At 47.6% G+C, this 22146-nt stretch overlaps 1 protein-coding gene across 3 annotated transcripts; it reads right to left on the bottom strand.

Moving 5' to 3' along the window:
* Nucleotides 1-1890: 1890 nt before the first annotated feature.
* On the bottom strand, nucleotides 1891-19773 carry SRRM2 (serine/arginine repetitive matrix 2; the record flags this gene model as incomplete). 3 transcript variants are annotated; one of them, XM_083708125.1, is made up of 15 exons in its annotated part: nucleotides 19592-19773; nucleotides 17646-17922; nucleotides 15998-16102; nucleotides 15634-15828; nucleotides 15009-15086; nucleotides 14778-14840; nucleotides 14354-14380; nucleotides 13901-13951; nucleotides 13705-13794; nucleotides 13368-13560; nucleotides 8418-13222; nucleotides 5816-6085; nucleotides 4401-4526; nucleotides 4134-4250; nucleotides 1891-2962 (listed from the first exon to the last, which is right to left on the bottom strand). In XM_083708125.1, the coding sequence occupies exons 2-15, from the start codon at nucleotides 17882-17884 to the stop codon at nucleotides 2953-2955; spliced, it is 6369 nt and encodes a 2122-aa protein (XP_083564251.1). In that variant the 5' UTR covers nucleotides 17885-17922; nucleotides 19592-19773. The 3 variants fall into 3 exon arrangements, with proteins under 3 accessions (XP_083564251.1, XP_083564250.1, XP_083564252.1); XM_083708124.1 differs by lacking the exon at nucleotides 19592-19773 and adding an exon at nucleotides 19181-19356; XM_083708126.1 differs by lacking the exons at nucleotides 1891-2962; nucleotides 19592-19773 and adding an exon at nucleotides 19181-19356 and having other exon boundaries at nucleotides 4130-4250.
* Nucleotides 19774-22146: the final 2373 nt, after the last annotated feature.

Genomic DNA, 22146 nt, shown 5'->3' with positions numbered 1-22146 from the left:
GAGGCCACAGCTAGCCTGTGAGCTCAAGGGGGCTTAGGCCTTGTGTCTCCAAGGCAGATAATTTCAAAAGTTTCTTCTGGCATGGAAGGTATTTCAAGTGTTACATTTTCGTTTGTGATGCGGCATCACAAAGGCTCCCCTTTGTGGAGCAGGAGTGAAAAGCCCTTTGGAGATGACTTGGTTGAGAGCCACAAAAGATGATAAAGGAGGTTAGAAGGCACAAGGACAAAATAAACTGTGCTTGCTTAGTCTAAGAGGGGGAAATCAGTGGGAAATAAAATGCTTTTCTTTATCTAGGAAGGAGAGAGGAGAGGCATTGATTGGCTAGCTGCAAGTTGGCAATTTGAGGCTTGTCACAAGTTGCCCCAGAAGCAGGATTACCACGAAAGAGCAAAACAAACAACCATGTTCAAAGTACAGGGAAGCAAATTTAGGAGAAGTGTTTAGCAACAGCTCTCCCAAGACCAGTGAAGCTCAACAAAGCACAAGATCTCGAGAGGCAGGGCAGGGGAGAAAGGGAGCATCGTTTGGGGTATGTACCTTTTTAAAAAAAATTTAAAAGCACTTTGAAAAGAAGAATAAAGGGGAAGAGGGTGGTGGTTTTAAGCTTTTTTTTAACAAAGTGGCCAGGACAAGAGGGTACACAATCTGAACAGCTGTACTGGCAAGAAATGCATTTTCCTTTGTAAAGCAAGACCAACACACTAGCCTGTGCAACAGCAGACTCTAGCGACTATTATTAGGCATGACAGCAGTGCTATTTCCTCCACCTCCACCACCCCATCTCACCCTTCCAACACATTTACACAAAAAATCTTAACATGCTCTCTCTTTTCAGTCAAGGAATGGGTTTAAGGGAATTTAATTTGTGATGTAAGTGACTGAGAGCACCTGAACCATGTTGTGGCTGCAAGGAATGAAAACTCACTAGGCAAAAACAGTTCTGGCAACCATCTGGATCCAATACAACCAGTCAGGATACAAATATATGTGGATTCCTATTTCACTGTAATCAACATTATACGCCTATATCAAATTTTGCAACTGAATCCACAGGAAAGAAAGCAAATCCTAATGTTTCCCATGTCTGCAACACTGGAGTACCTCTTGTTTCTTACACTCATACTAAATTTTCAAGAGTGCCCTATTTTTGTCAGGCATGCTTGAGAACTTGCTCCGAAATGAATCTGTCTTCCATAATGAGATGCAATGCCTTTACTACTTTCCCTTTAGAAATTTTGGGCTCTCACTCTTTCCTCTCCATTAGCAATCATACTTTCCTACTAAAGGGTCCATCAAACAGAGCCTCATCAGAGTCCCCTTTGCAAACATGATGGCAGAGAACTGAGGTGGCCCTTTCCTGCTGTGGTCCTGACATGTATTTTGCCCAGCAAAGGTAACTAAGAGTACATATTTACAGGCTATTACAAAGGAGTATCTTCACTTGATTCTTGTATTTTCTATCTGGTTGCCCAGCTTCGCCTGATTGAGCCAGAGTATTTCTTTTTTTAAAAGAGGATATGCAGAATTCCTTATTGTTACTCAATCTTACTCTTACTATTTATAGCCACTTTGACTGTAAGAAAAGGGCAAAGAACATCGTTTCTAACTAAATTTTAAAATACACTTTAGAAATATGCTGTTGGCTGTCACCATGTTGTAACTGAAGGCTTCAACTCTCAGAACCTGGAGGGTAGCTTTATAAAGTGGGAGGGCCAATGTACTAATTAGCAATCAAATCTCTACATCTGAAAAACTAACGCAGTTAAGACCCAGAACTGCAATGCCAAGACAAAGCAGAATAAAAAACTTCCACATGTAATAAGAGGTCTTGTTTGACAAGACAACACCACAGAAGAGGCAGAGAAAATCCCAGGGATTCAACAACAATTTCTGCATTTCGTAAGTTTTTTATTTGACAGAAAAAATCTCCTTGCTGTACATATCAAAAAAAATTAAATGCTTTTAAGAAATATGAAGAAACTTCTGTTCCCATCCCTCCCTGATTTAGGGTTTCTCGGCTTCTTTCCAGCAGAATTTCTCTCACCTTCCCTTGTAAAATGCCTGTCTGCCCCCTTTCCAGTCCCTATCTTGACCCCTCCTGACCTGGCTCAGCTGATCAATATGAAAGAGTCTGCTTTGAGGGAAGGATAAAAAGGAAAAAGAGCACCGCATATTAAAATCTGTTTGTTTTGGGGGGCAGAAATGATCTAATGCTCAAATTGTGCCACCATCAGAAGTCAACCCCACGGTTGCAGGCTCCAAGCAACCCCTAATTTCTCCCAAAAAGTTTGCTTGCACTTCTCCTGAAGCAGTGGGTCACAGAAGGAGCCCCCCACCCCGGCCCTGAAAACTAGGGGATCCCCAAAGCCAACCTGCCCTCCTTCCCCTTTTTTTCCTACAACCCTCCACCATTACAGAGAGGGGTGCCTGAGAAACGCTAAATCAACAGATTAGCTCACATATATCTCCCTACTCCCCACCCGCCCACCCTTTTTGTGTTTTCTTTTATTTAAACCTTTTATGTCTAAATCAACAAAAAGGAGACCCCTCTCTCAAAACACAGAAGTAAAGATTTTAGCTGTAAAACGCACAGAAAAAACGCTCACAAGAGAGAGAGAGAGAGAAAATCAAATGAACATCACCAACTGTTGGGAAGAGGAAGAAGAGGAGCGCAGAGACAGCGGATCCTGGTGGGTGCTGAGCAGAGATGTCCAGGGAGGGGAATGTAGCTGCCGACAAATGATGGGCAATAAAGACAGGGACAGTGAAGGAAAAACTAATGAGAATAAAAAGCCAATGGCAAATGAAGAGGGCCCCCCCACACAAACACACTGGCTTCCAGTGGGCTTCAGGAGGCAGGGGGCTCCCACCTGGGACAGCACTGTGGGAGGCTGGGGTGGTGCAGTCTGTGGTTGCAAGGGCAAGGGCTTTCCAGATTCTCCAAGAGGCTTAGGGGGACCTGGAAGGGGGCAAAGAGAGGAGAAATTAGCAAGCTTCGCTCCCAGGATGGGCTACCACCCGAATTTCCCAGCCTAGGGGCAGACCACCTGCCCCAGGCTCTGGAGGTCACTCCAGAGTGAACTGTAACCTTTTCACAATTTTCTACATCACCTTAAGGAATCATGGCCACTTGGACACCAGTAGTACAGAGTGGAAAATGTTGTGAGGGAGAAGGGAAAGCTTCACAATGCCCACTGGAGAAGGTTGGACAGCCTTATGTATCTGCAGGCCATTAGGGAAGGAGGCAGGAAAGAGTCCACAACCCCCAAACAGAAAAACCCACAGAAGGCCTGCTTCTGAAGACAAGTGTCTATACAAAGAGCCAGCCAGAGCCAACCTTCAGCACGCTTCTTGCCCCTCTCCCCCAGGAGAGAAGAACTTGGGACTATGACATCACACACCAGGAAGCAAAAGAGGCTGCAGTAACAACCTCCACATATTTGTAATACTTTCTACCCGTGTGGTGGTTTTAACGGATGATTTTAACAGTCAGCTGCTCTGGGGGTCAATCTTGGTTTGAACGTGAGGTGAAGCAAATATTCCCCATAGAGTGATGTCACAAAGGTCTACTCAATGTTCTATCAATTAATTTACAAACATTACTAGAGGGAAACCTCCCATCCAGGAAGTTACAGAGTCTGACCTACTCAACTTCCACAGAATTACAGTGCAGCTGCACCATGTATTTTCCCAGCCATCCTATGACACGATTCTGTAACTCAACTGCAAAGATCAGCAGGAACATGGAACAGCGTTTTCTGGGACACTACACCCAAGGCCATTCACTTAGAGCAGAGGGGAGGAGCTGCAGCCCCAGGGACCAAGGTGGCCCTCTAGGGCATCTTTATCTGGCGCTTGGACCGCCTCCCAGGCCACACCCAGAGCCGGGCTCTGTGCTTTTATCTGACTGGAATGTGTGTCCTTAAACTATTACAGTACATCTTGCTTGCCTGAATAGAGGATAGAGAAACAGGGGAAAGGGGCTCTATGCAGAAACCTGTTCTTACAGGCTGCTTTTTGTCAATAATTCAAATCTGGAGTTGCTGGGGTTTTGCTGAATTACTGCTCTTTATGAGCTGTCATATTTTATAAGCCACCTTGAATACTGTCAGAAACCAAGCACATACTACCTTGAAGTTCTGCGGCGAGGGACTCGGGGGCTGGGGGAATTGCGTCGACGTTTCCGGCCTGGAGACCTGCTGATGCTTCGTCTGTTTCTCTGCGAGGACCTGTCCCTGGACCTGTCCCTGGAGAAGCAAAGGAAGGCATGAAGCTGAGCCAATTTATCTTAACTCCAATTCTCACATATCCTCCCTCCCTATTCCAAACAGATCCCTAGCCACCGCCTCCCTCCCTCACAATCCCAACATGGTGAGAAGGGAGGCTCAGGTTCCTACCTGCGTCGGTCCCTTGGAGCTGATGGCAGCTGGACCGGAGGGGATACCCGGCGGCGTTCTGCTGGGGAGTAGCTGAGGGAGCGTGAATCACGCAGGGAGTCAATAGGCTTCCGGGGACTGCGTGACCTGAAGGAAGAGAGAGAAGATGGGCTGCTTAAGAGTGCATTCACCACACTTGGCCCTTCAGCTATGGGAGAAGAAAAAGAACTTGTGTGATCATTTTCCGGCAAAATGCTGGACAAGAGTAAAGCATGGACACACCCCTAGGCTGTACCCAGAGCTGAATACCCATGCCCTCGTACTACATGCAGAGTTCAGAATCCTTTCATTTTTAAGACGTTTCCAATTCAGTACTAGTTCCATATTTTAGGAGCCCACACGTAAAATTCTCTCTGTGGCCACATTCTTCTCACTGACATCACCTGCACGTCAGGGAGAGAACTAGCAAGTAGTGCAGCAGTAGCAGCTGCCACAACATTTTCCTTGCTGTTGCCATAACTCATGCACTCACTCTGGACCAAAGGGTGGGTGAGCAAACGGTTAAGGGTAAGCAGACTTTCTGCAAAGGGTCCCCTGATTGCCCCATCAGACCAAGCCCCAATGCTGGAGTTGTTTGAATCCTTAAAGCTGCAAAGGCAGGCTACAGTAGGTGCAGGAAATGCCTGGCAAGATCTCAGTTGGGCAGAGGCTAAGCAAGCTTTCTACTGGAAAGGACTTTGGAGCCCAGCAGAAATCCAGGCATCTAACAGTGGTTTTCAAGAAGAGGTTGATGCAGAGCAAGCCATCAGATTCCAGCTTCCTTAACAGAAACATGAAAGCTGCCTTATACAGAGCCAAATCACTGTTCCATGTAGCTCAGTCTTGTCTACACCAGGGATGACACCTGTGACGCTCCAGATGTTGTTGACCTAGAACTCCCATCAGCCTCAGGGAACATGGCCAATCATCAGGGATGATGGGAGATGGAGTCCAACATCTGGAGAGCCACAGGTTCCCTATTCCTAGACATCAATGATTGGCAGCAGTTCTCCAGGACTTCAAACAGGGGTCTCCTACCTGGAGATGCCTGTGGCACAAGAGCAAGCCTCCTCACTACCACACACACACACACACACACACACACAATCAGGCCCAAAGTCTTCTGCACCTTTGTTACCCACCTGCAACACTTGGGACTGCTGGCATTCTGCTACACATGCTCTTTTTACACCATTTTCACTAACAATGTGGTGCCAACGGCCACCCTAATTAAAGAGTTGGAAGAACGGAGAACAGTCCCACAGGATACAACAATCTTGTAGGAGGAAGGGACTGGTCCACCCCATACTAAAATAAAGTCACTGCCAATAAGTCATGGCATCATTCATCGCAGCAGATTCTCAGCTCTTTCATCAATAACCAATAAGAATACTTACTTCCTCTTCTCTGGAGACGGCTTCTTTTTGGGGACCACTTTGGCTGGTACCTGGGATCCAGTCTTAGGCGACGAGGGTGAAGCAGAGGAGGAAGATGATGAAGATGAGGAAGAGGCAGAGGACGAGGAGGAGGATGTGGAGGAGGAGGAAGAGGAAGAGGAGGAAGAGCTGCTGCTGGAACTGCTGGAGCTCTGAGAACGGCGCTTACGTTTGCCCACTTCCAAAGGCTGCTCATCACGGTTAGCCTCCTTCAGCACTGGACTTGGTGGCCTGGGGCGGGAGAAGAGAAAATGAAGGATAGTATCAAGTTCAGACACACAGGGCAATTGTGTTAAGAGGATTAAGAGAGGTATTGGTGGGTTACTTCTAGAATCACCATTTTTGTTTCTTTGCCAGGGGAAACTGATACACTAACCTTTGGTGTTTATGGGAAAGGTCCTGGAGACTAGCTGCCTTAGCCTGGCCCCCTTTACATTTCTGTTATCAGAATGGTTGCTGTTGTTCCCACCACACCAGAACACATTGAAGGCTTCTACACACATTGGCCTACTGTTCCATCACAATGGCTACATCTCTCAAGGGGCCAGTGCCACCTCTATGGTTGCCAACTGGGGACAAAGCAGAAACCTCTTGAGTGAAAGACTTTGTGATAACGGGTGGGGAGCCTGCACCCTACAAGCTGTCACTGAACAGATTTCAACTCCATCATCTCAGAACCACTGGCCACAATGGACATGGCTAATGGAAGTTGGGAGTCCAACAACATCAGCAAGGACACAAGTTCACCCCCTACTTCAGGTGTTCTTAGATCAATGTAGAATCATCACCTTCAGTAGGAACAGCAATCTCACTAGTAAGATAAAGTCAAAGGAGGTTCTCATTCCTGCTGAAGTTCAAAAATCAGAACAGTATTTCGATTAGTGAGTCTAATGATCAGCCTCTTCCATCTCCCAACTCTTGCTTCCTCTTCCCATTCTCCAGTTCCCTAATGCCTTGTTTTCTAGTTCTATCACCCCAAACCATGTCAAAAGTAAATATGAAAAGTACACTGAACTAGAATCTTGGGGAAAGAATCAAAGGATGTTCACAAACCTAGCCACATGCATTTTATGTGTACAAACACATGCTCTGCAAGGGAGCCCTGCATTTGGTTTCACCAGGTGCGCTTTAAAGGAGCAAAAGGCTTGCATGGGGCCTGCAGTGCAGATTCAGAGCCCAGATTCCATGTGCCTTCCTACTACAAAGACACAGTGAAGTGAAACAAGGTTAGCCTCTGGTGGACAAAGACCACCATTACAGCATTTAAAAACCATTTCAGCTAACATGAAGAACTTTATGAGATCTTTTAAAACTAAGAGGTAAAGTTCTCACCCTCATTTGGTAGATTTAAGTGTCAAAATAGAGTGTGGAAAGAGAAGCCACGAAAAGCAAGAGGTAAAGTCTATGACAAGCTTAAGAAACATACAAGATATAGACACTGGCCATCCACAAGCAGAATCTGGGATAGCTAAGCTATACAGGTCATGTTATGCCCTTTTTGCTTAAGGAAGCCTCTCATATGGACACCTATTAGCAACTAGATAAGAAAGAGGACCGGCTGAAAAGGGGGTGGCATACATGCATCCTTGTACCCTTCTCAAGCCTACTTAGTTTCTGTGCTAAGGAATGGAGATGCCTTTATGCCCCTCCAATGGCCAGCATACAAACACAGGTTACCAGATTCTTAATAACTTCTGACAGCTTATTTTCAAGGCTGATATTAGTGCCAAGACACACTAGTGGTTAATTTAGCCCACCAAAGGAAGGAGGATTGAACTATTAGCTTGCGCTTGTTATATTGGGGCAGCCAACCCCTGACCTGAAGAGCTGATGCAATCACCCAAGGAAGTTTATCTGGCCCTCCAAGACCCCCCCCAATTCTGGAGGTGGCAAAAAGATAAAATAAATTTTAAGTACATACAGTCCTGAAGAGGGTGAAGATCCCTGTGCCCTGCTTGAGATGTAAATCTTCCTCTCCTCAGCCATCAGGCTGGAGTGGAGAGAGGAAAATTACCAGCTGAGGTGGTGTAGGTGGGGGACAACACCTACTACTGACAATCCATGCCCAAACAGTTGAGCAAGAGTGAAGGCACCCCTCAGGCCACAAAAGGTTAGCAACCAGTTGAGCTTTGCATAAAATTTTTACAGAGAATAATATCTCTTGGTTTTCAAGGTCTTAGCTATTTCACACTCTCAGCCTGCATAGAAAAACACACATTTCAAGTATCAGATGAAATGGATATAATGTGAGTCTTTCAAGGTGCTACAAAACTCCCTTTTCTGGAGTGGAAAGCACAATGTGGAGTTGTACAGTGGAGTGGTTGGAAAACAAGGCACAAAGGGTCAGAGGTAGGGATAACCTGAGTAAATACAGCAGAACAGGTGACCTAGCTTCATGTAAGACAGGTATGAACAGGTATGAACTAGCAACTTAAGAGAGCGGGAACGGGGGGGGAGGGGGAGAGAGGGAGAGAGGGAGAGAGGGAGAGAGGGGGAGAGAGAGAGAGAGAGAGAGAGAGAGAGAGAGAGAGAGAGAGAGAGAGAGAGAAATATAGGCTCTTACTGTTTTGGTACAATCTCCGCCTCAAGGTCTTTTGCTGGCTGATCCGGGGGGATGGACTCAGATGAGCTGGATTCAGAATCGGAATCAGAAGACGATGAGGAAGAGGAGGAGGAGGAGGAGGAGGAAGTGGTGGAGGAAGCAGATGAACTTCTCTTCACCTTTGAAGGAGCAGAGGGTGGCGGAGAGGGGAGAGCCAGTTGTGGGGCAGTAGAACAGCTGCTCCTGGTGTTCTCCATGGCAACAGAAGCCAGCTGTGGCTCAGCCTCTAGGGTGGGGAGGCGCCCTGCAGGCCTCTCTGCTACTTTTCCTTCAGATACAAACTCCTCTTCTTTGGGGGCTGGGGCTAGCACAGAAACCAGGGCTGGCAAGGGGCTGGAGGACTCAGAGGAGGAGGAGGACGACCGAGCTTTAACAGGAGAAGGGGAGTCTGCATGGGAACTGCTTCTCCCTGACAAAGGAGCACCAGCAGCTGTCTCATCCCTAACTGTGGAAGGATGAAAGACCTGACTCCTATCTCCAGGACTGTCTCGGACAGTCGTGGAACCACCATTCTTTGACACGGCAGATGGAGCAGGAGACAGGGCCTTTCGAGCTACGGGAGAGTCCTCACATGGTGGGGTTGGAGTGCGAGGGATGGCAGTGTTGCTTTTGCTGTGCCATAGCGAGGGTGCTGATGACTTCTCCTGGATGTCAGACTTGGGGTATTTCTCCAGCACAGGAGGAGAGCGGGATTTCCTTCCTGGAGAGGTGCAGATTTCTCGGGAGCCTGATCTGGAATGCTTCCTCACAGGAGACGACCGAAAATCAGGAGACACTCTGGACCCAGTGCTTTTGTAAGTTGCTGTTATTCGCGGGGCATCTAATCTGGGAGGTGAACGGGATGCATTCCGGCTGGTAGCACTCCGTTGTGGCGACAGCCTAGACATCTCTCTCCGTGCTGGTGATCGGGAATGGCCTCTGCGCGGTGAGGCAACTGAGCGCTCACCCTTCCATGTGAAGCGAGATTTGTCTTGACGGGAAGGGGATCTTGAGCAGCTTCGGCCTGGGGACGAGATGGACCTTTCCCGCCGTAATGAGCCCCGAGACTTGTCTCGCTGCCTGGAGAGTGAACGGGAGCGACTCCTCCATGACAGAGAGCCAGATCTCCCCCGTCGCAAGGAGGTTCGAGGTCGGCTGTCACAGTGAGATGACGATTCAGACCTATGTGGATGCATGCTGGTATTTGACCTCTGCCTGGAGCGTGATCTGGACCTCTGTCTCAGAGGTGTTCTAGATTTCCGTCTAGGGCTCAGTGGTGACATAGATCTCCGTCTTCTTGTAATTGGTGTTCTAGACTTCTCTCTGGCTCGTGGAGATGAACCAGACCTTCGACGTCGTGGTGGGGTTCTAGATTTTATTCTGGGTCTTGGAGAGGATCCAGATCTGCGGCGGCGGCGTGGTGGGGTTCTGGACTTCATTCGTGGTCTTGGGGATGAACCAGACCTGCGTCGCCTTGGTGGGGTTCTGGACTTCATTCGTGGTCTTGGAGATGATCCAGACCTACGTCGTCTGGGGGGTGTCCTGGACTTCACTCTGGGCCTTGGTGGTGACCCAGACCTACCACGCTTTGGTGGAGTTCTGGATTTTACTCTAGGTCTGGGTGGAGACCTTGATGTCCTGCGTCTTACAGGTGTCCTTGATTTTACTGATGGTCTAGGAGGTGACGGAGATCTGCTTACAGATTTTTCTTTTTGATCTGGTGAAGACTCTGAACTGCTCTCACTGTTGTGTATTCTTGGCTTCTCTTTAACCTCTGGATATGACCCTGACCTGCTCCTCCGAGGTGCATCTCTGAGTGCCTCTTTCTTCTCTACAGGAGAAACCTTTGAAGTCTCACTTGCTTCTGGAGAAGCTCCAGGTCTGTTGTGCTTTGCAACAGCTGGAAGTGTGCTGTTCTCTGGTTCTGGAGATGAATCTGACCTGCTGTGTGCTGGCGATGATACAGATTTGCTTTTGTTGACTGCAAGTGTTGCAGAGCGACTCAGTCGTGGAGGTGATCGAGATTTATTGTCTTCTGGAGAAGACGTTGATGAAGAGGAGGAGGAAGAGGAGGAGGAGGAGGTGGAGGAAGAAGAGGAGGAGGAGGAAGAAGAAGATCCAGATCTACTTCGCCTTGATGGAATCTCTGACTCTGTGAGTACTGATGACCCAGGCTGGCCTTGACTTGGTGGAGACTTCAATTTCTCTTTCCCAGGGGGAGATGAACCTAATTTACTCTTCCGGAATGGTGATGCAGCTCTCTCCATTACTGCCAATGATTTGTTGTGCCTTGAGGGTGACCCAGATTTTGACTTTATTTCTTGGGATTTGTTTTGTTTTGGGGGAGATTTAGATTTACCATTTAGTTCAGGAGATGATCTGGACCCACTTCTCCGCATAGGTGATCTAGACTTCTCTCTCACTGCTGGAGAGGAGAGCCCAGGCCTGACCTGAATCAACGGTGATGTGACTTTCTTTGTGTCAGGAGAGTACTTGGACTTGCTCCTGGAAGGAGATTTAGATTGCTCCTTGACCAATGGAGAGGAACCAGACCTGCTTCGCCTTGCTGGTGATCTGGATTTCTTCAACTCCAAAGAGCCGGTTGTACATTTTCCCAGTGGTGAAGTGGATTCCCTCTTCAATTCCAAAGATGATCCAGATGTAGTTCGTCTTGGAGGAGACAGAGATTTCTCCCTCAAAGCTGGAGGTGATCCAGACAAGCTCTGCCTTCGGACTGGTGATCTAGGCTTTTCTTTTGCTGCTAGAGACCTTCCAGATCTGCTTCGCTGCAACGGGGGTGTAGACTTTGGTTCTGGAGAGGCTGTTCGTCTTGGAGGGGATAAAGAGTTTTCTTTTGTTGATGACTGAGAGGAACCAGACCGGTCTCGTCTTGGAGATGATCTTAATTCCTTCTGCAGCCCTGGAGAGGACCTTGACTTCGTTTTCACTTCTGGGGAAGATTCAGACCTGTTTCGCCTTCTGGAGGATCCAGACCTGCTACGTCTTGCAGGTGAGTTAGATTGGCTTCTTCTAGAAGACATTTTAGATTTCTCTTCAACTGCTGAAGAATCCTCAAACTTCTTTGTATGTCTTGAAGATGAGCCAGATCTGCTCCTTGAGGACATCCTAGATTTATTTTTGACTGCTGGAGGTGTCCTGGATTGACTTCGCCTTGCTGGTGATCTGGATTTCTTTTTTGGTGTTGAAGAACCAGACCTGCTTTGCCGTGGAGATAACCTGGACTTCGTTTTCAGCCTGGGTGAAGAACTAGAGCGACTGCGCCGTGGTGGTGTTCTTGATTTTTTCTTCCTTGACCTTGGAGATGAACCTGAACGACTTCTTCTAGGAGACAACTGTGATTTCTTCTTTGCCTTTGGAAGTGATCCAGATCGACTGCGCCGGGGAGAAACACGTAATCTGCTTCTTGATTCAGGAGATGAGCCAGACTGGCTACGCCGCAAAGGTTTTCTGGACCTCTCTCTCATTTGGGGGGAGGAACCAGATCGGCTTCTTCTTGAAGAAATTCTAGAGGCCTTCCGATCCGGAGATGACACAGACCTACTTCGTCTTGCTGAAATCAACGACTTCTCTCTCCTTGGTGAAGAGCTTGACCTCCCTCTCCTGGGAGGGGTTCTGGTTCTAGATCGCCCTCTTCTGGGTTGAGTTCTGGATCGAGACCTTGCTCGTCTGGGTGGAGTTCTGGATCGAGACCTGCCCCTTCTTGGTGGGGTTCTTGAACGTGACCTCCCTCTTCTTGGTGGGGTTCTTGACCTTCCCCATCTCCCACTATTTCTGCTTCTAGACCAGCCATGCCTTTGGGGAGTTCTAGAACGAGACCAGCCACGCCTCTGAGGTGTCCGTGATCGGCCCCATCTAGGAGGACTTCGTGAGCGTGACCTGCCCCACCGCTGGGGTGTTCTTGACCGGCCCCGCCACTGAGGGCTGCGAGAACGGATCCTTCTTGGAGGAGTACGTGAACGGGATCGAGCACGTCTCTGAGCCGAGCGAGACCTTCCCCTCCTTGGAGGTGTGCGTGATCTGCCTCTCTTAGCTGGGGTGCGTGACCGAGATCTACCTCTTCGAGCAATGGGTGTTTGGGAGAGAGATCTATCCCTCCGACTGGTCCTTGACTTGTTGCCCCTGGCTGGAGGGGTGCCCGATAATTCACGACGAGATGTGACCTTGGCAGCCTGCTTTTGCCCAGAGCGGGAGACTTCGGGGGATGAACTAGACCTCTCTCTGTGTGCGGAGGTCTTCTCTTTGCCTTGCCTTTTAGGAGGCTCCTCTGGAGAAGAGCTACGGGAAACTGGGGCTGGCTTGGTTGCTGGGGAAGGAGAAGAGGAGGAAGAAGAGGAGCAGCTACCACTCTCTGAAGGAGAACAAGAGCGCTGAGGTGGAGACCCATCGGGTGAGCCCTTCCTCAACTTTGTCTCACTTGCTTTAGAAGTAGGAGATGAGGCAGCTGCCAGCTTCTCCTTCTGGTCAGTTGATGATTTAGCCTTGGATGGTAGAGTCCCATTACGATCCTCTGTCTGCTTCTTAGGGGGTGGGGAGACACTCTCCTTCGAGGAATGCTTGTGCCCCGAGACTCTTTCCCGAGAAGGATCACTTGGCATTGGGGAGCGATGCTTGAACCTTGAATCCCGCTCAAATGATGGAGAGGATTTCCGATCCCCATGCCGAGAAGACTTCCTCTCCTTTTCTCTTTCCTTCTCTCTGGCAGGAGATAAAGGGCTGCCAGAGCGCTGGCGGGTCTCACGTGCTGGAGAATGCTTGGACATAGTTTTCTGGACGACAGGAGGTTTAAAAAAAAAAAAAAACAACTTAGTGTTACAACCCCGACTCTATGATTTTTCTCCTCCAAATATAATCAAGTCCTGCTGAAATCCCTAAGGAATCTCTGTTGCAAGTCACTAAAGTATAATCCCATACCTCCCGCTTTTCTCTGCTTTCTCGAGGGCTTGGGCTCCTGCCCCGCCGGACAGGCTCGGGAGAAGATGAGCGTGTTCTCTCTGGCAGATTCTTGGAAACTGCCTCGGTTTCCACTTGCTTCCGTGAAGGTGCAGAGGGAGACTTGCTCTGTCGCCTTAAGGGGGCCCGTTTCTGGGCTATGGGGCTACCTGACCTGCAGATGATAAATAACTATCAGAGGCTTGAAATGTGAGTTATTTTCAATAGTCTGCCCAAGTCTGAAATCTGGTTTCAAGAACATTGGACTAGTGTGAGGAAGGAATAGAGGGAACTTTGGATTTCCATCCCAAAGCCATACCTGCTACGGGAAGCATCTGAAGAGGAAGAATCATCTGGGGAGGAGGAACGGTCCCGTCGGCCTTTCTGAGATGCACTCTCGCTAGTAGACCTAAGAGGGTTAGAAATGTGAGCAGAAAGGAAGCAAAAAAAAAAAAAAAAAGACCACCTTTAGCAAGGAGGGATCTTGGTAATGGCGAGAAAAACATGGTTTTTACCTCCTGCGTTTCTTTTCCTTAGATTTGTGTTTGCTCTTGGGACTTGGGGACCTGGAAAAATACATTTGTTTTGAAACATTCTGGAAACATTGCACAGCCATTATTTCCATCTCAGTTCCTACAGTACCCACTGCAGAACATCCCCACCCCTAGGAATAACCAAGAAGCTATTACTAAACAGATGTCTCTAAAACACTGCCACACAATTCATAACAAGATCAATGCAACATGTAGCTAGTAACGTTGGATGTACAAGTGGGACAATCAGATTCAAGTCACCACTCAACAGTGAAAATCATAGGGTATCCTCTGAGAACTCACAATTTCTCAGTTCTGATTGGTTGAAAATACAAGCAATGTAAAATCAGAATTGCAAAGAAAATACAAGCAATGTAAAATCAGAATTGCAAAGAACTCTCTATACCCAAATGCTTTTAAAAAGTTAAGACTCACCTGTGCTTTCTTTTCTTTGACTCTGACCTACAAAACAAAACAGGGTCTTATATACTTCAGCTTATTGCCAGTTACCTAACAACATAATAGCATGCCCAGAAATCATGATACTGGATGAAAAGTGATGACTTCCCTCCAACCCAGTCCTACACAGGATGCTTCCAGACAAAGAATCTCTGACAAGAGATAGCTACATATAGGGTGAGAAAGGCCCCAAACTCTACATCATGTAACCTCTTTTGTAGCGGAAGACAAGACAAGCGTACCCCACAGAAAGCAAGGTTTGTTCTCTTATGCACACTTGAAGACAGAACCATAAGCTATTTAGGGAACACTGAAAATAACCATCAGCTGAAGAGATGAAGATCCTAAAGCCCAGTCTATCACACTAAGCCAGCCTGTCTCTCCCAAGACAGCCCCTTACCTGTGTTTCTTTTTCTTTGAACTTTTCTTCCTCTCCCTCCGAGAAGGTGATCTGCTCTCAGATCTGAAGAGACAAACAAAAGGGACATGTTACACGTGGCAAGGGGTAATGGAGACCCACACATCCCAGATCCCTTACTCTCTCCCCTCACTAATGCACCCCACCTAGCCAAACTCAAACTGACACCCTCTTCTCGCCACATCTCACCACTGCCTTTGTTCATGCACCCACCTGCCTCTGTCTTTCTTCTTTTTCTTCTTCTTCTGTTTTGGGGACGGTGAGCGGGAGCTGCTAGACTCTTTAACAAGACTGGGAAAACACAGAGAAATAGTGAAAAACCAACTCCCAAACAGGCTCCAAAATAACAGCTCTCCCTTCCTTCTTTCCTCTCCCCATTCCTCCCAACAAATCCCCAAGCAGGCAACTAGGCTGCCAAATATAAATTCTCGAGTTTAGGGGTATTAGCATGCACACCACAAAAGGTATATTAGGGAGTCCCAGTATCGTTAACAACCCTTACAAAAATTACGTCAAATTACATAATTTTTTTTACAGGCAGTTAATCAAGCAAAGAGATCAATAACTCATATCAAAATACAAATCAGATTTTTTAAATACATATACATTTAATAAAAGTATCATCTGATGTAATCTTACCCCAAGGCAAGGCTTGTATTATATAGTACAGTGAACGCCAAACAACTTTTATCAAATAATACCTATTTCTTAAACAAAAAAATACAATAAATTGTTTCCCAATCCATGCAAAGCGACAAGAGCTCAACTGAGGTAGGCACAACCATGTCTACCTCCCCAACCTCTACTTTTCCTTTCCTCAGCAAGGATGCCCACATACCTGTACTGCTTTTGCTGTTCCTGCTGCTGCTTAGCTGCTGCTGCAGCTGCAGCAGCAGCTGTTGCCGCCTCCTTAGCCCTGCGGTTGGGGTCAAAGGAGCTGCCATCCACATAGTTGTCACTAATTCCAAAGGCAGCTCTAAGCCTCTCGTTCTTCTTTTCATTGGCCTCAGCCAGCTGATGGGTCTCTGTGACACTGGAGAAGAACAGAAATAGTTACTACAAGGGGAAAACTAGAGGTTATGGGGCAAGCCCAAGGTAAGTATGGGAAGAGCAACAAGCCCCACAAGGAATGGAAAGGAGGTGGGGCGCTAATGAATCAGTCAGCTCATCAGAATCAAAATCCACCAAGGTGCCTTACTTACGTCGGCTTCTGCTGCTGTTCCCCCTCCTTGACCACTGCTACATCCTTCTCCAAAAGCATCATCCGAAAAGTGGCTACCTTTTCCTGGATTTCCCCTTCTCCATACCTGGATTGAGAAAGCCAGAAAATATTTTACAAGGCTTACCAGATGGGTCCCATAAACAAGGTAACCAGTCTCTAATGAGGTAGTAGGCAGTGCTGCTAAGGGACATGAATCGTAACAGATTCAAAACACTGACTACTTCTATCTAACACAGCATAGTACTTATGACTTAAATGTAAACCAAATACTTAAGCACATCCCCCCCGCCACACACATCATGACCTAGCTAAGTGTCTTTCTACGAACCACTATTCTCTCAGCCTCAGCTTCCCTGAGATCTGCAATCTAGAGATAATATTACAACATCTCTGCATCGGAGAATCATCATTATCAATAAAGCATTTGACTAGAACTTCAAAGTATTTTATAAAAAGCTAAGCAAAGTTGTTACTCCCCCAAAAGGAATAATTTTCTACTACAAATGAAAATGTCATCTTCACTCCTGGAATCCAGCAAAACAAAATCAACAAATTTAACTCTTCTTGCAATACACATAAAATTGACTGAACACCTACTAAATGTAACTTCACTCTGCTTGTTTTTCCTATAAATAAGTTAACACTACATATATTATATCTGAAGCTTCTTGAAAGGCACTTCTGAACAAGTCCCACTGAAACCAAGTCAGCAAGTGGCCAGTGCTACAACAACGCATATGTACACCTAGCATGTATGACATGATTTCTCATACTTTCAACTCCTTGAGGCAGCTAAAAATTACTGAGGTCCTCCCATCACAAAAAGGTTATATATATAGGCAGTTTGGTACTATCAGCAGGCAATTACCGACATCGAATCCATATTTAGAAATTACTAAATTCTTTGCCAAAGCATTTTCCTGGTCATTTTCCTGGTAACAATTTGGTCCATGGTTTAACTTTCTTCAAGCATAGTAGACATTTACTCAGGAGGTACTAAAACCCAGCCCCCCTATTGACTAATCCAGAGAATTGACAGATCCAGAGGCTCACTTTAAGTAGAGAAGGCTTTTTCCCCACTCCCACTCACCTCTCCTAAGTATTTTTACCCATTTCATGTAAATTCTTCTCCCATTCACCTTTCATGTTCAACTTGTACTTCATTCCCCCACCCTACCATACCATCAGGCCCGATCCTTGAACACATTCACTTATTCTTCCCATTTCAGTTTTCCTCTTCTCTACTCCTAGTCTATTTATACCTGTATTATTAATCATAAATATGTAACTTTCCAATTTCCTTCAATACCTACTCTCACCCTTTGCCCTTAGAGGAAGGACAGCTTTTCCTTCCTCATCCCTGCATCCTAACTTTGTCTACCTTCCATCACTGCTGTGCTAACAAATCAGAGTAATTGGTCAGCTACCAAGACCAAGGTTGCCAACAAATGAAGGCAGAAATCCCAGGTGCAATGTCCACATACCCCCACCTTCCCATACCCCACCTTCTTCCACAATTGCTATCAACCTTATTCATTCAACAGCTGCCACTATCTCCATGCTTATTTTTCAACCCCCATTGTTATATTCCAAATATCTCTGCTTCCCTATTGCCTGCTACAACCTACCCCTGCTCTTCCATGAGTTCAGCCAACTCTAAGCATTTCAGCTCAACCTTCCGCTTGCGCTCGTGGTCCAGGATGTCCTGGTTGGGTTTTTTAACCAGGGATGACTCCAGCTTCCTCAACTCCTCTTCTGACTTGTAGTCAGTGCGATCTTTCTTGTGGCGCACGGCCGAGAGGTTGCGCTGCACGTAACCGTTGGTGCCGCTGCCCCGGGGAGTGGGGAGTCCTATCCCATTGTACATGGCGCTCACAGGCTAGCACCAACGGTGCCTCTTAATGCCTAGAGAATAAAACAGAGGATGTATGGCTAGAAGCAGAGGCAAAAGAGCAACTGGCAGCTTCTGCCAACATTTTCCAAATACCAGGATGGACCCATGCCTCTTCACAATCAAGACTGAAAATATAAATGCACAGAAGAAATCCATAGAACTCATGCAGTGCAACATGCTTCCCACAAATTCCAACCTGAATCTAGCGCCAAACACCCCCTCACACACACTTTTCTTTCTTCTTACTTTGCCCCATTAATGTTCTCTATGCATCTTCAAATTTACTCCTTATTAAAGTCTCCCTTATTGCATTTCAGGCTTCCCTTCCCCTCATCTTCAAATTCTATCTGATCCCCCAGAGAACTATTTCACCTACAGCCTCTTACCTACATTTTTCCTGTTCAACACTTTTCCCTTTATGAACCTCTCAGAAACCTGATTTTTTTCCTCCACCTGCTTTCAGAATTTGCTTAAATTTACTCATCCCATCCCCTAGAGAGCAGAGATGATCACAAAACCCTAGAGTCTTAACTTCCACTCTACTGAGCCCCTCTTCCTATTTTTACATTTTACACAAATACAACCCTATCCTTTGTCCCCAACCCCACCAGTTTCAAGCCCCCAGCTAAGGCTACAATCCTGTTCATTATTATCTGGGAGCTCAGTCGGACTTACCTCTGAGCAAAAAAACCCAAACAAACCGCACACGATTGCCCTGCCCACACTCCCCTCCTCCCTCACTATCCCATTTGATCCTCTTTCATAAACGGCTGAAATGCCAGCCCGATATTTTCCCAATCTGGCTCCAACCACCCCATTCACCTCCTTCTTTGAAGGACTGAACCACCCCCTCCCAATCTTGTTATAACCTCTCTAGTCCCTATGAGGTTTCTAACCGACTTAAAGGCCTGCGCCCCCCACCACATGCACCCACAACCTGGCTATGAGCAATCCATTCCTACATTCCCCACCCCCAAATAGGCCTGGACAGCCATCTCTGTAGCAGTTTCAAGCCCCACCCCTGCCTCTACCCCTTACTAGGCCTTTCCTCCCTCCCCAGGAATATCCACACACACAGCCCTACCTATTAGGCCGATTCACCTCTAGGCCTGATGGAGCCGTTCGAGACCCTCCCTCTGCCCGCACCTCAGCACTCAACCCAACACCCGCCCACGCATGCACCGCGTCCGTGACGCGCGCCCCCTGCCCAAACCCTCCCTCCCCCTGCGCGACTCCCGAGACCCGGCCGCCCCGGAGTAGGCCTCTCACCCGCCTCCCTCGCGCTGCCCAGGGAGGCCGCACTCTCTGCCTGCGCCACTCGCTCGCTCGCGCTCCCTCACCCGACGCAGCAGCAGCAGCCGCGGCGCAGGCGAAGGGTGAAGGGGAGGAGGGGGAAAGGAGGAGAGGCGGAACCGCCCCCCTTCCCGTCCAATTCGCTCCCGTCTGTCCCTCTCCTCGCCCGCGGGGTTATGGGAAACGTAGTCCTTTCCTTCGCGATCAAGACCCCGACGCCAAGAGCCCAAGGCATGGAAAAGACTACAACTCCCGGCATGTAACACAAGCAGCGCGAAGGTCGGACGCCATTTTCTAAAGCGCTCTGGGGAGAGGGATAGAGATGGGGGGGAGGGTGTTTCAGGAAGACTTTGCCCCTGCGGGTGGCTTTTCCTTTCGCTCTCTCACCCTCACTTTTTTTCCCCTCTCTCTCTCGTACAGTAGTCACATCGATGCGCGACGCACTTCGGAAGGCACCGCTAGTGGTGCGTGAGGGAGCGGGGACAGGACGAGACGAGACGGAACCGTCCCTCCCGTCAGCCACCGCGCGTTCCCAAATTAGAGAGGAGAGGGGAGGAATCCAGAGTAGAAAGCCAAATCTCGCGAGATTTCATTTGGGAAAACCGCGTTGCGTCTATCGCGACGCAAACTGTTGCGTGCCTTCGAAGCATGCCGGGAACTGTAGTTCAGCTGTTCCCATTGCACCATCGCACTTGCACACACTTCTCCTACAAGCGAGACAACAACTTCCAGAATGAATTGCGAGCTGATGTTGCTGCATTTTCTTTCCCGTTTCCCCTCACAGAGGAAAGAACGGGGAATTTTATTCCTAGAGGGACTTTCCATAAAGCCCAAAGGGAAAGTTTGGCTGGGAGTGGAGTGTATCTTCCGTTGCGCTGCAGACGGTGAATTTTGGGGAAAGTTAAGATAGCAATATCTCATCATCAATGCAGCCTTCTGCCATTTTGTCAGCCCTGATATGTTCTCAGCTTCGCAGCGTGGCGAGCAGGGTTTAATTCTCAAGAGTCGCATTTACATTTTATTTTTATTTTTTAAGAAACTGCATTACCCAGAATGCACTGAATACGGACCCTAAACCTTCTGGGAAATGTAGTTTTTACCAATTAAATCACTGCCAGATTTGCATATAAGCTAAACAAGCTATGGGGGACGCGGGTGGTGCTGCGGGTAAAACCACAGTGCCTAGGACTTGCCGATCGTATGGTCGGCGGTTCGAATCTCCACGGCGGGGTGAGCTCCCAGCTCCTGCCCACCTAGCAGTTCGAAAGCACCTCCGGGTGCAAGTAGGTAAATAGGTACCGCTTTATAGCGGGAAGGTAAACAGCATTCCGTGTGCTGCGCTGGTGCAGGCTCGCCAGAGCTGCGATGTCACACTGGCCATGTGACCCGGAAGTGTCTGCGGACGGCGCCGGCTCCCGGCCTCTAGAGTGAGATGAGCACACAACCCTAGAGTCTGTCAAGACTGGCCCGTACGGGCAGGGGTACCTTTACCTTTAAACAAGCTATAGTTTAGGCTCCCCAAAAATTAAAAAATTAAAGGGAGAAAAAAAGGATGTACATTTCCAAAATAGAAGATAAAAAACAAATAAAATAAAACCTACATACCTATTAGGTCCATAAATTACCATATAGTATATATTCAACACAAAAAACAGCAACAATTTGGTGTTGACAAAGGACAGCTGGACATATAAAGGAGCCCATTACCTTCAGTAGCTTAGGGCCTCATCAAACCTAAATCCAGCCCTGAACTGAATATTCGTATTGGTTGCCTAGGGGTTAACCACCCAGCCCTCCACCTTTCATAGCTCTCAGAATAGCCCTAAGCCAGTGGTGGCCAAACTTGTTCCTCCAGCTGTTTCAGGACTACAATTCCCATTATCCCTGACCAGCTGGTCCTGTCAGCTAGGGATGATGGAAGTTGTAGTCCAAAAACAGCTGGAGGGCCAAGTTTGGCCACCACTGCCCTAAGCCAGGCTTCCTCAACCTCGGCCCTCCAGATGTTTTGGGCCTACAACTCCCATGATCCCTAGCTAGCAGGACCAGTGGTGAGGGATGATGGGAATTGTAGTCTCAAAACATCTGGAGGGCCAAGGTTGAGGAAGCCTGCCCTAAGCCATACATGGGAACTTCCAGCCCAGGAGCTTGCAAGGGTCACCAGAAACGGCCCAGCCAAATGAGACCACAGCTGAGTTACAACCTCCCACCGACCCACCCAAACTTTATTAACTTATTTTTGTTTCTACTGTTCATCTTGACGCAGTTGTTCCTGAAGCGGTTTCGACGTGGTTTGACCTAGAAAACTTTAAACAGCTCAGGACTGCAAGACCTCAAGGACCACCCTTCCCCATATTAACTGACCCGGACCCTGAGATCATCCTCTGAGGTCCTTCTTCACGTGCCTCCTCCATGAGGGTGACAACACAAGAACGAGCCTTTTCTGCCGTGGCTCCTGGTGAGTGGAATGCTCTCAGGGAGGTTCACCTCCCGCCTTCATTCTACACCTTTAAGCGCTTTAGACGTTCCTCTTTAACTAGGCCTTTGACATCCAACGACCTTTTAAAATATGTTAGGGTGGGAAATATTGGGTTGTTTCTATTTTTATTATGTCTTTTGTGATTTTATATTGTGATTTTATGTACTGTATATCTGCCAGTATATTATTCATGTCTATCCTGGATTGCTGATCTTCAAACAATTAAATTTTTTTGAAATTGGCCAGAACTGGCAATTGTGGCACTGTTGCCTGGAAATGCAGGGCAAGCAATGCAGAAAGGTGGGTTCACCAGCCACATCACCAACTGCCCCACAGGCCAGTCCTCCAACAAGTAAGTTGATAGCCGTGTTGCCAATCCCCACATGAATAGGTGACACTGCAGTTGCATTCCAAGTTAGAAGAACCTCCCAGAAAATAAGCCTTGAAAAGACAGAAGGGCAAATGG

This window comes from Podarcis gaigeae (assembly GCF_964106915.1).
Source record: "Podarcis gaigeae genome assembly, chromosome: 13".
In the NCBI taxonomy this organism is placed as follows: domain Eukaryota; kingdom Metazoa; phylum Chordata; class Lepidosauria; order Squamata; family Lacertidae; genus Podarcis; species Podarcis gaigeae.
This window is presented reverse-complemented; position numbering and strand designations above follow the sequence as displayed.